Source organism: Anolis sagrei, chromosome X (assembly GCF_037176765.1).
Source record: "Anolis sagrei isolate rAnoSag1 chromosome X, rAnoSag1.mat, whole genome shotgun sequence".
Classification (NCBI taxonomy): Eukaryota; Metazoa; Chordata; class Lepidosauria; order Squamata; family Dactyloidae; genus Anolis; species Anolis sagrei.
Genome location: NC_090034.1, coordinates 73,404,400 through 73,417,947, shown reverse-complemented (window position 1 = coordinate 73,417,947; position 13,548 = coordinate 73,404,400). Strand labels below are relative to the sequence as shown.

The 13,548-nt window shown below is 42.7% G+C and overlaps 1 protein-coding gene across 2 annotated transcripts; it reads left to right on the top strand.

Annotated features, from left to right (window-relative positions):
- Window positions 1–4,579: 4,579 nt before the first annotated feature.
- Window positions 4,580–12,171, top strand: HMGN2 (high mobility group nucleosomal binding domain 2). Of its 2 annotated transcripts, none has more exons than XM_060784483.2 (6): window positions 4,580–4,857; window positions 9,645–9,689; window positions 10,045–10,074; window positions 10,628–10,678; window positions 10,817–10,915; window positions 11,286–12,171. In XM_060784483.2, exons 1-6 carry the CDS (start codon window positions 4,843–4,845, stop codon window positions 11,319–11,321), a joined length of 276 nt encoding a protein of 91 aa, XP_060640466.1. In that variant the 5' UTR covers window positions 4,580–4,842; the 3' UTR covers window positions 11,322–12,171. The 2 variants fall into 2 exon arrangements, with proteins under 2 accessions (XP_060640466.1, XP_060640467.1); XM_060784484.2 differs by having other exon boundaries at window positions 4,582–4,857; window positions 10,820–10,915.
- The last annotated feature ends 1,377 nt before the right edge of the window (window positions 12,172–13,548 follow it).

Sequence of the window (13,548 nt, the reverse complement as noted above, 5' to 3'; positions counted from 1 at the left end):
TTTTCATTGCTGATCAAAGGTTTGGGTTTTTTGGTGTCAGGGGCGACTTGAGAAACTGCAAGTTGCTTCTGGTGAGAGAACTGGCTGTCTGTATTAGCAAAAGTGGAGTTTAAAATTCACAATTAAAACTCTCCAGCATGAACTTTGTGTCACATGCAAAATTATTCAAAATATTGTATAGAACGGCCTTCACGCTTATGTATATAAGGAGGCGTATAGCAAACACACCTTTATTTTACTTTAGAGTATGTCATATCCCCTACATTTAGTATAATGCCAAGTTTTTAACTTTGTGGTTTTTTATACATTATAACTGTCTTCTCAATTAACTTCTGACACGATAAATAAATATCCCCTACATTTAGTCATTACAGTTTATGGGCCTGTATCTCTTATAGGGGGTCGGTTCAACCTCCGTTTTACTTGTAAACTGAATGACCATGTTGCAAAATGACATATGTTGAAAAAGCATGTCACCAGTATGAAAGGTTTGAAAGCTCTGCTCTGTTGCCTCCCTTTTTGTTTGTTTATTAGTTCAGTCACTTCCAACTCTTCATGACTTCATGGACCAGCCCAGGCCGGAGCTTCCCATGGGCCATGGCCATCCCCAGCTTCTTCAAGGCTGAGTCAGTCACTTCAAGGATTAGATCCATCCACCTTGCCCTTGGTCGGCCCCTCTTCCATTTTCCTTCCATTTCCCCCAGCAACATTATCTTCTCCAAGCTTTTCTATCTTATTATGTGGCTAAAGTACTTCATCTTTGCCCCTAATATCCTTCCCTCCAGTGAGCAATTGGGTTTTATTTCCTGGAGTATGGACTAGTTCAATCTTCTTGTGGTCCAAGGCACTCTCAGAATTTTCCTTCAACATCACAGTTCAAAAGCGTCTATCTTCCTTCGCTCAGTCTTCCTTACGGTCCAGCTCTCACATACAACTGCTTTAACTATGTAGACTTTCATTGTCAGTGTGATGTATCTACTCTTAACTCTTTTATTGAGATTGGTCATTGCTCTCCTCCCAAGAAGGAAACACCTTCTGATATCCTAGCAGCAGTCTTCCATCTAGAAATAGTTATCTTTTGCCACATTATTTTAGAGCTTCCCAAACATTTTTTCTACATGCATCGTTTATGCAACACGGTAATTCGGTTTTACCCACAAACTGGGTGCAATGAGAGATGGAGGCACATCTGTACATGGTGCTAAATGTGACACAGCTCTCGCTGAAAATCTTGTGCTAAAAATATAGGATTGCTTGCTTGCTTCGCATAAGACTGAGGTTTCTTTGTTGGGTCCCAAGAAGAAATGTTTATGGACTCTTTGAGGTGATTTATATCATTCAGTATAATATATATATATGCACACATTGACTTCTACTCTTTATCCCACAGTCTCAAAGTGTTGTTCGGACCTTTCTGTACACTGTTCTGTTGTTTCAGATCAGGGTTTCTCAAACTTTTTAAACAGAGGGCCAGGTCACGGTCCCTCAAACTGTTGGAGGGCCGGATTATAATTTGAAAAAAACATAAATAAATTTTTGGTGTTTTTGTAGTGCAAAAACACCTAAAAACAATACAGTAAAATGATGAACATTTTTTAAAAATATAAACTTAGTATTTCAATGGGAAGTGTAGGCCTGCTTTTGGCTAGTGAGATAGGATTGTTGTTGTTATTGTGTGCTTTCAAGTCATTTCAGACTTAGGTTGACCCTGAGCGAGGGCCAGGTAAATGACCTTGGAGGGCTGTATCTGGCCCTTGGGGCTTAGTTTGAGGACCACCGTTTTAGATGGTTGCATCTATGCGGCTTTATTTCTTGAAATATGGACTGGTTGGATCTTCCCGCTGTCCAAGGCACTCTCAGAACTTTCCTCCAGCACCACAGTTCAAAAGCATCTATCTTCCTTTGCTGCAGTAATCTTTGCACCTAGAAATACAAAGTCTGTCACAGCCTCCACATTTTCTCCCTCTATTTCCCAGTTGTCAATCATGTTGCCATAATCTTGTTTTTTTTATGTTTAACTGCCCCCCAGCTTTTGCGCTTTCTTCTTTCACCTTGATTAGAAGGCTCCTCAGCCCCTCCTCGCTTTTGGCCATCAAAGTGGTGTCATCTGCATATCTAAAGTTGTTAATGTTTCTTCCAGCAATTTTCACCCCAGCCTTGCTTTCGTCAAGCCTAGCACATTGCATGATGTGTTCTGCATACAAGTTGAATAGGTTGGGGGAGAGTATATAACCCTGCCGTATGCCTTTCCCAATCTTGAACCAGAAGAGTCGGAAACGACTGAATGAATGAACAACATGCTATGCGGATCTTCATTGCCACTTTGATGTCTCTACTCTTAATTATTTTGTACTGATTGGTTCAGTTTTTCTGGCAAGAATACTGGGGTGGGTTGCTATTATCTTCCCCGGGGATCATATTTAGTCTGACTTCTCTGCATGACCTTCTCTAGATTTCAGGGTCTGGAGAAGAAGCCCTATGAGGAGCGGCTTAAGGAGCTGGGCATGTTTAGCCTGAAGAAGAGAAGACTGAGAGGAGATATGATAGCAATGTATAAATATGTGAAATGAAGCCACAGGGAGGAGGGAGCAAGCTTGTTTTCTGCTTCCCTGGAGACTAAGACGCGAAACAATAGCTTCAAACTACAAGAAAGGAGATTCCATCTGAACATGAGGAAGAACGTCCTGACTGTGAAAGCCGTTCAGCAGTGGAACTCTCTGCCCCGGAGTGTGGTGGAGGCTCCTTCTTTGGAAGCTTTTAAACAGAGGCTGGATGGCCATCTGTCAGGGGTGATTTGAATGCAATAGTCCTGCTTCTTGGCATGCAATAGTCCTGCTATTGAATGCAATAGTCCTGCTTCTTGGCAGGGGGTTGGACTGGATGGCCCACCAGGTCTCTTCCAACTCTTTGATTCTATGATTCTTGTCTTGGGTGTCCCTTCACAGCTTCACTTGTGGCGTCACTGAGATGCTTGAGGTCCAGCACCACAAGGCAGCAATCCTTTGCTGGAGTCAACTCGCTTCTGACACGATAAATATTATTTTTTATTATTATTAAACTTTATTTGTACCCCGCTAGCATCTCCCGAAGGACTCGATGCGGCTTACAAAGGCCAAGGCCTCAACACAACAACAGCAAACAATAACAACATGATACAAAGCAAATTAAAAACATAAGCAATAACAAAACATTACACTATTACGCAATAAAACCAGGACTGGGCCATTGATGGGTACAGGTTAAAAAGTGCTGGGTGTGACAGATGGTATGTTGGAATTCTGGGCAAGTGCAATGTGCAGAGAGTCTTAAACTCAAATAAGGTGCTTCTGGGGACACAGTGCTGGGGATTGTCCTATTCTGGAAAGGCACATCAGAATAGCCAGGTCTTCAAGTTCTTCCTAAAGACTGCCAACGTGGGTGCTAGTCTAATACCTTTGAAGAGTGTGTTCCAAAGTCGGGGGGCAACCACAGAGAAGGCCCTGTCCCTCGTCCCCACCAAACGCGCCTGCGATGCAGGTGGGATCGCGAGCAGGGCCTCTCCGGATGAACGAAGGGAACGCGTGGGTTCATAAACGGAGATGCGGTCACGCAGGTAGGCAGGTCCCAAACCGTTTGGGGCTTTGTAGGCAAGCACCTGCACCTTGAATTGGGTTCGGTAGGTAAACAGCAGCCAATGGAGCTCCTTAAACAGGAGAGTTGACCTCTCTCTGTAAGGAACGCCAGTTAACACCCTGGCCACCGCCCATTGGACCAGTACATAAAATACATTTTATGGGATTTAGACTCCGCATCTCTCGCCGCCGTATTGTCCTCATTTCGACTCCACGTCTCTATTCGAAAGCCTAATTCGTTTTCCTTGGCTTTGGGATTGGGGGGATAAGAAAAAACAAACCCAAAGTGGTGCTGAAATGGACAGCAAAAACACAACCCCTTTTACCCTCATTTCTGTGACTTTTTTCCTCCCTTGCCTGCTCTTTTCTATTATTATCATCGATTTAAAATGTCTTAAGAGAAGACCCTTCTCGTTGGGAAGGAAGGGGGCGCTCTGGGTTGCTTTTCCAGTCGTCGTCGATGAAGCAATGACCGCACCTTCCTCTGAGGGAAAGGAGAGGCCATTATGTTTTTGCACAGCTTTGGTTTCATTTTGTGTGGTTTGGATTACCTCAGGAAAGGAAGGGGAAGGTGTTAAATAAGAGACGTTTCTTCCCGCCTTGCGGCTTGGGGAGAAATGGAGGCGCTTTCCCCTTGGACAGGTACGCCAAAGGCGTACCTGTCCAAGGGGAAAGCGCCTCCATTTCTCCCCAAGCCGCAGGGCGGGAAGAAACGTTTATGGACTCTGAGGTGATTTATAATCATCGTCCATTCCTATATATCCATATCTAGAATCTTCCACTCTTTATCCCAGAGCACCAAAGTGTTGTTCTGTCCTATTTGCACACTGTTGTGTTGTTTAAGTCGCCTCATTTTTGTGAGTAGCAACAAGCCAAACCTCGTCTCTGCGAGGCCAGGCGCCGACTGGCTGCTCCACTCCTCACCCGCCCGGCCCCTTCGGCGAGGCCCCGCCCACGTGACGCGCCTCGCCCAATCCGCGTCTGGGGCGGTGGGGGATCCGGCTGGAACCGGTTGGGGCCGCGTCCGGCTCTCGGTATATAAAACTTTATAAACACCCCGATTCAAATTAGTGGGGTCGCGAGCGGCACGGCACGAAGGAAGGAAGCGAAGGCATATTTTTTTTTGTCCCTTTGGCCTTGCCGTCGTCGTTTCCCGCCTCGTTGAGAGACCTTTTTTCGGTTGCTCCATTTTCTCTCTTTCTGTCCTTTTTTCCTGTCACGCGCCGTCGACATGCCCAAGAGAAAGGTAGGTGTCAAAAGGGGATTGGGATTGATTAATAAAAGGGAGGGAAATGGGATGGTGTTATTTGCGGGGGTGCCAATCAGGTCAGCGGCCATTTTCTCTCTCTCTCTTTTCTTATTGCCCTCGTTTCGTTCTCCTTCATGGCGATTAACGGTTGTCTTGTCAGAAATGGGAGGGAGGGGTGGAAAAAGAAGCGCGTGCGCGCGAAGAAGGTTTTCCAACGGTTGTCGAGACTTTAAATCGGGGGGGAAAGAGGGGGAGGAGTGGGCGGGGCCAAAGCCGAGAGCGAGCGACCGTTAACTGCCGCGCATTCTGCCCCGACCAATCAGGGCGCGCGAAGGGGGAGGGGCGAAGGCGCGCGCCGCTTCTGTTCTGCCGCGCGTCACGCAAGCCCCGCCCCTTTCCGGCCCTGGGAGGGAAAAGCGCGCGCGCCCGAGGTTGATCATAATAGATTTGAGGAGGGGGTGGGGGGCATCCGTGAGTCTACTTGGTCTTTTTCGGCGGGAGGCTGGTTGACACGTGTTTGGGGAATGGTTTTACCAGAGTCCGATTTTCTTCCAACAGTAGAGTATGTAAGGCATCGAATCGTGCAATTCTATTTGTAAATCCTCACTACCTCTGAGGATGCTTGCCATAGATGCAGGCGAAACGTCAGGAGAAATGCCTCTAGAACAGTGATGGGCAACCTTTTGAGCTTGGTGTGTCAAAATTTGCCAAAAACCTGAGCATAACTTGGGTGGGGTGTCACTTCGAGAGAGAGAAACATAATTTTGCAATATTTATAGTTTAAATAAGAAAAATGTATATTCCATGCTGAGTTGTGGAGTGAACAATGGTCAAACGTGCAGATGTTAAATTTGTAGAGTCTTTTACAAATTTAAGGATGGAATTAGATTGGCTCTTATAAGGTGTACTTCTCTGAATGTGGCCGCGTGTCATCAAAAATAGCCATGTGTGTCAGTGCTGACACGCGTGTCATAGGTTCACCATCATGGCTCTAGAACATGGCCCTATAGCCCGAAAAAACCCTACAAGAACCTATTTGTAAATCGCTTTGGGCCCTTCCTCACTGCCTTATATCCCAAAATATCGAGGCATGAAAGGTTGAAGCCAAATAATCTAAGTAACATGTAACATCAGATGAGATGTACTTAAATTTGCTTATATAGATATACCCACCGTTCCTTCTTTTTCATTGTAAAGCACCGTCCTTGAGCTAAACAAAACAACTGAAATGGACAGCTCTTGTGTCTAACTGGGCCTTTCCACTATTGAGTTTTGTTTAATAAATGTTCCTAATCTTCTGCGAATCGCCTTCTTTATGGAATGATAGGAATGATAGCCACAATATATTGTCGAAGGCTTTCATGGCCGGAATAGGAGCCCCCAATGGCGCAGTGGGTAAAACCCCTGTGCCGGCAGGACTGAAGACCGACAGGTTGCAGGTTCAAATCCGGGGAGAGGTGGATGAGCTCCCTCTATCAGCTCCAGCTTCTCATGCGGGGACATGAGAGAAGCCTCCCACAAGGATGATAAAAACATCAAATCATCTGGGCTTCCCCTGGGCAACGTCCTTGCAGACGGCCAATTCTCTCACACCAGAAGCGACTTGCAGTTTCTGAAGTCACTCCTGACACGACAAAAAAAAATGGGTTGTGGGTTTTTTTCGGGCTATATGGCCATGTTCTAGAGGCATTCTCTCCTGACGTTTCCCCAGCATCTATGGCAAGCATCCTCTAAAATTACAACAGCAAAACAACAGAGAGCAAACAATCAGGGACATCTAATCACATCTCAACAAAAGATTGCCCCAGGCACTGCCAGGCCACCAAATGCTAATCAAGGTGGTCAGTTGAAACATTCACACCTAGCTCCAGCAGACAAGAGTAATTTGTCCCACCCTGGTCATTCCACAGATATATAAACCCATTTTCCTAGTTCAACAGACCTCACTACCTCTGAGGATGCTTGCCCTAGATGCAGGCAAAACGTCAGGAGAGAATGCCTCTAGAACATAGCCATATAGCCCCAAAAAAAAAAAACCCCTACAGCAACCCAATCCCACAATATCTGCTTTGAATTGGGTTATCTGAGTCCACACTTGGGTAATGTGGGATTTCCTGCCATGATATTCTGGGAAATAGTTCTGTGTGGAAGGCCCCTAGGTTATCTTGAGTCCACGCTGTCATATAATCTAGAGAGCCGTCAGGTTTTCTTCCCTGGAATATGGATTGATTGGACCATGCAGTCCAAGGCACTCTCAGGATTTTATTCCCTACACCACACTTCCAAAGTGTCTCTCTTCCTTCGCTCAGGCTTCAATATGGGTATGATACAGCTGTGTGGAAGGGCCCTTCTTGACTGACACATATCCAAAATATCAAGGCAGATAATCCACAATATCTGCTTCGAACCAAGTTAGCTGAGTCCAAACTGCCATAGAATCCAGTTCAAAGCAGATATTGAAGATTTCCTCCCTTGACGTTCTGTGGAAAGGCCCCTAATTACACTTTAACAGTAAGTATAATTATCTCCTTGTCCCAGATTACATGGCAGTGTGGACTCGGGGCCCTTCCACACAGCCCTATATCCCTTCAAAGCAGATATTGCCATAAAATATCTGCTTTGGTGGCCAGAAAATTGGAATGTTAAATAGCCTCTGACTGTCTGTCTATATGTGTTGTGTGTTTATGGCATTGAATGTTTGCCATATGTGTTGTGTGTTTATGGCATTGAATGTTTGCCATGTATGTGTACATTGTAATCTGCCCTGAGTCCGTGAGAAGGGCGGAATATAAATACTGTAAATAAATATTGTGTGATTTCCTACCTTTATATTCTGGGACATAGGACTGTGTGGAAGGGCCCCCTGTTATCTGAGGCCACACTCAGATAATGTGGGATTTCCTGCCTTGATAACCCAGGGCCCTTCCAAACAACCCTATATCCCAGAATGTCTGCTTTGAACCAAGTTATCTGGGTCCACACTGCCATATATTTCTGTTCAAAGCAGATATTGTGGGATTTTCTGCCTTGGTATTCTGAGATATAGGGCTGTGTGGAAGGGCCCCCAGGGCCCTTGCACACAGCAATATAACGCAGAATATCAAGGCAGATAATCCACAATATCTGCTTTGAATTGGGTTATCAGAGACCCTTTCCACACAGCTGAATAAAATCCCATATTTTCTACTTTGAACTGGAATATATGGCAGTGTGAGCAGATATTGTGGGGTTTTCTGCCTTGATATTCTTGGGACCCTTCCACACAGGGCCCTGTGTTATATGGCTATGTGGAAGAGCCCTGAGCCCACACTACCATATAATCTAGTTCAGTGTGAGATTTTGTACAGCTGTGTGGAAGGGGTCTGTTATGTGCCTTTAGAGGCTATATATATGGATCCAGATCGGTTTTCAAATGGAAAGGCATCCAGAAGAAGTGGTTGCTTTGCTCTTTCCCCCTGACATGGTGCTTCCTTTCACCCTGTATTTGTGCCCCTGGCGTGAGCGCGCACGGCTTCTCCCCCCCCCCCCCCTTCCAGGCACACGCTTCAAAAAGGGCGGGAAGGCCTTTTGCCGCCCAAAATGATGTCTGGTTTTTAAAGACCTTGTGGGGGAGGGTTGGCCCCTATCTGGAATAAGTCGTTTTAATTCAACCATTTTTCTCCCTAGGCGAGAGCTCCCTTATATCTAAGATGAAGTTTTTGAATGTAAAGCTCCCTTAATAGATCATTTGCCCACACAAACGTACCTGGATCATTACAATATAATCCAGTTCAAAACAATAACGTGGATTATATGGCAGTGTAGATGGGGCCCCTGTTACCTTCCTTCCTTTCTTGTTCATATGGGAGTGATTTTGAATGGCTAGATACTGGTTTCATCTTCAAGGGACATTAGGAGTTGTGTGCATGTGTAATTTTTGTAGGATTACTGGACTAGCGTCCCTGCTCTAAATCCTGATGTGTTTTCTTCTGTGAAAGTGTTTCAACACTCTAGGAAGGGGGTAAAAGGAGGAATGGCTTCATGCATTTGTAGAACCTCGGGGAGTAGGCAGCGGTGGAGGGGGGGCTCAGTTTGCAGGATCAAAATTCCAGAAATAAGTGAGATCTTGGGTTGGCTGCATGGACTCAATAGAGGTCACAGTGTTCTGAAATAAAAGGAGCCATTATGTAGCCTAAAGCTGCAATGTTAGGGAAGAAAGGATAATGCATCAAAATAAGGAGCATCTGGCAATGCAATTACCAGCACAGCCCTCCAACAAACATATCTCTCTTTTCAGAGAGACACAGATTCCATAAGTAAAAAGATACATGTGTTCATTGAAAAGAGGGATGTATTTAATATTGATTGCACATGCATTATTGAAATAATTGTCATAACCATGTGGACTTAGTTTATGCAGTGCAGCCCTTCAAAATTAGTACATTACAAGCTTAAGTCTTGTAATAGCTCTGTAGAGTCTCACAGAACATCTATTGTGCCCACAGGCCACCTGGATTTTCCAGTGACTGTTGTTATTTTTAATTGATGCTCCTATTTATGCAGCCAAAACATAGGAATGTAAGGTATTGATATCTTATGTCTTGCTGCACATTGGGGAAGATGAACCATTCCAAGTTGGTTTGAGACTGGAGATATTAAAACTGAATAGAAAGGAATAAGGCAAGAAATCGGGGTGCTGGCTTTCCAATGTCTCAAATTTGTTACGTATTTAAAATAACCTTAGTGGTTAAAAACTCAAACAAAAATGGGTTGTGGATTTTTTCACCCTTTGCCTTTTCTTACAGGCTGAAGGAGATACCAAGGGTGACAAGGCCAAAACAAAGGATGAGGTAAGTAAGAGGATTGTTTCCATTTGAGAAAACAATGGGTTGATCCTACACTTAGTAATACGTGGCTCCATTTGAGTCACATCTGTCACAAAACCCTGCATACAGGAAAGGAGTGGGTAAGGAGCACCTCTGGGGGCTGCATATTAATTTCTGGTCCCCACCACCCAGCTTCCACTGGGCCACCCATTGGGGGAAGTGGGATAAAGTGCTTTTTTGGAAGCAGGAATTCGCTTTTTGATTAGTTTGCAGAGCCTTCTACAATTTAATATCTTGTAGTTTTCAGCCACTTCTAGTTTTCTCTAACTTGTCATTTATTTCCCCCCCCTCCTCTTTTTTTTCCTTCTTCTTGAACCAGCCACAACGGAGATCAGCAAGGTTATCTGCTGTAAGTATGTTTTATGACAGTTTTCTTGGAAATAGTAATAATAATAATAATAATAATAATAATAATAAGTCCTTTGTCTCACCCTAGTCATTCCACAGATATATAAACCCTTTGTCCTAGTTCCAACAGACCCCACTACCTCTGAGGATGCTTGCCATAGATGCAGGCGAAACATCAGGAGAGAATGCTTCTAGACCATGTCCATATAGCCCGAAAAAACCTACAACAACCCTATAATAATCTTTATTTATACCCCGCCACCATCTCCCCGATGGGGACTCTGAGCGGCTTACATGAGGCCAGGCCCGAACAACAATTAAAATAAAGAAAACCAAGACACAACCGAAAACACGAACAATAAACAATAACATCATAATTACATAAAACATATGGATACATAACAATATGAGAATTACAATAGTAGTTGTAGTTGTAATTTCTAGTAGAATGCATTAATTTGAGGACACTGAAGAAAACTATACAATACAGCACACAGCAGCAATAACCAATGTATTAATTTAAATGTACTTACTCAATGTATTTTTGTTTCCAGAAACCTGCTCCTCCAAAGCCAGAACCCAAACCTAAAAAGGCAGCTCCAAAGGTGAAGTTAAAGTTTCAGTTTGAAGTTCTGCAATGTGGGATACTCATAAACAGTTGTTTTAATATACATAGACTTTAAAATGCAAGTATGTTTGTTGGTTTATAAACTAACAGCTGCTAATATATTTTACTTAATTAGCAGAAGGGTGAGAAGGTAGCCAAGGGAAAGAAGGGGAAAGCCGATGCAAACAAGGATGGAAATAACCCTGCAGAAAATGGAGATGCCAAAACAGACCAGGTATAATAGCCATATAATACTTTCTGTATTTTGGTAAGCAAGCTTTGCTTATAGAATTGAGTACAGACTGGATTGAATTTGAAGTAATGTTAATATTGCAAACCAATGTGTTTCCAGTTAAGCTTTTGGTTAATTTATTGTGAACAAAACCATTGACTTTATTTAGTAGTAAGTCTACTTTAGTTCTGATGTACGAAATGACACTTAAACTGAATGGTGTGCCTTTTCCATCAGGGATATCTGAGAATAGCTTGTAGTTTGGTGTAGCAGGTGTGTGCCTGTGTCATGTAAACATTGTAGTTTGAGTCACACATTCCTGTGACATCATATCAGCATAAAGCACTCTAACAGATTGTCCTTTCTCTTTCAGGCACAGAAAGCTGAAGGTGCTGGGGATGCCAAGTGAATTGTGTGAATTTTTGATAACTGTGTACTTCTGGTGACTGTACAGTTTGAAATACTATTTTTTATCAAGTTTTATAACAATGCAGAATTTTGTTTTACCTTTTTTTAAAAGCTATGTTGTTAGCACACAGAACGCTTCGTTGTTGTGTTTTAGGGGGAGGAGAAGGGGACAAATATCATTGAATCTGTTACTTAGAACCTGAACTTTTAAAGTCCCTTCATTTTTGCTAGAGGGGATATTCATGGAAACAAAGACAAAAGATTCACAGATAATGTTTTTCAAATGGTTAAACATTTACATTTCCCAACTGCCTGTGTCTTGAGGAGAAGGAAATTTTTTTAAAATTATGCTTACCATGTTCATTCTTTTCACATTGTCATTTGCTTTGTATGTATCACTCCTCAGAATGGCATAGGGATCTTTACTTGCTTTCTTAAATCAAGCCAATCTTAATAGTGTCAGACAGTCCAGATCTCTGGTGTCAAATACTAAGGAAGGGAAGATGGCTCATAAATGAGCAGCATTTTATAGTGCGAATCTTCAGATTAAGAATTCTGCCGTTTTATTTTCCTCTAAAAGTCAGGGTAGGATTGTGAAAAGTTGTTAAACAACATACTTAAATGTGAAAAGTGTCCACCCTCACTCTAAACTTTCCCCGTTCCAAGTACAAAGTGAAGATTCTTCATTGGGTTTTATATAGGAATTTACATTTTGGTAGTTCAAGAAGAAGGGGAGTTGGGACTTGTAAAACATTGCAGATTGTAGCCCATGTCCTGCCTGAATACCATTGATTGATCATTTTATGAAAAGTACCTTTAATAAAGCTGGATATTGTTTGGCTTGGACTGTTTTTAAATAGTATTGTGTTTGCTTCATGGTGTACTTTTATTTTGGTTTTTCACTTCTATTTAAGCTTCCAGGTTTATCCCAAACACAATACTAGTATGCTCACCGAGGTGGAGAAATCGCACATTTGAATACTTTGCCATGAGAAGATTAGCATGTTACCGGGGTGGGGGTCCTTGATATGCTCTTGAGTACTCAGTTATGTTTTTCCCATCTGTCCAGAGAATTGTACTGTACTGTATTTTTTAAAGATCCATACCTATTCCTTAGGTAAGCTAGAGTTTTCAGTCACCTTCCTTGTGTTTTGCAAGAAATAAAAAACGGTTCTTTAGGGGCTGCTACAGTCGAAGAATGGAGTACAATTATGTAGAAAAGCCATGGGTCAACACCCACATCTGAATACTTTATGTATGGTTGGATTAAAAGCCAAGGGTTGTATTTACAGAATTAGTAATGTCATTGTTTGGTTTTGATCTGAACATAATACAGTACTGAACTAGTCAGTTGAAATAATAGAAGTATTTTATGAACAAATAACATAAAATGTATCTTTTTATATATTGAATATTCAAAGGCCATACAACTTGACATTTTGTGTTTTATAACAAATCAGCCCCAGTCAATGATGTGTGTAAATTTGCATAGTTGGACTTTCTGATGACAGAATTATGTTGCATGTTTTGACAATAAAATGTTTCATAGCCCTACTTGCTCTGCTCCATTGATCAGGGTCTGTTTATGCTATCTTTTACACTACATGTGTATTCTCCCTGGTTTGTAAGAAAGCTGTGTATCCATAACCCCACTGTACTGCCATGTAACCAGCATGAACATCAAACTACTGAACCATATATTTTCTTTCAGTCACTTTCTTCTAACTATAAAGCTCCTTGGCTATCGTTACATATATCTTCCAGTCCCCAAGTTACGAACAATATAGTTACACTTAAATATATATATACCTGTTCCAACTTAAGAATCAATCTGTGTGTGTGTGTGTGTGTGTGTGTGTGTGTGTGTGTATGGCTGAAGTTACACTTTAAAATGGACCTGTTTCGATTTGCATACATAAAGGTAAAGGTTTCCCCTGACATTTAAATCTAGTCATGTCCGACTCATTTCTAAGAAAAAGAGCCGGCGTTGTCTGTAGACATCTCCTAGGTCATGTGGCTGGTATGACTGCATGGAGCACTGTTACTTTCCCAGCAGAGCGGTACCCTGGGCTGTTGTAGGTTTTTTCGGGCTATATGGCCATGGACTAGAGGCATTCTCTCCTGACATTTCGCCTGCATCTATGGCAAGCATCTTCAAAGGTAGTGAGGTCTGTTGGAACTAGGAAAAAGGGTTTATATATCTGTGGAGTGGCCATGGTGGGACAAAG

Bases quoted from the DNA above. Each gene is read 5' to 3' on its own strand.
- HMGN2 (XM_060784483.2), top strand. The intron at 9,690-10,044 runs GTAAGTAAGAGG...TTCTTGAACCAG, and splicing joins AGGCCAAAACAAAGGATGAG to CCACAACGGAGATCAGCAAG. The intron at 10,916-11,285 runs GTATAATAGCCA...TTTCTCTTTCAG, and splicing joins GAGATGCCAAAACAGACCAG to GCACAGAAAGCTGAAGGTGC.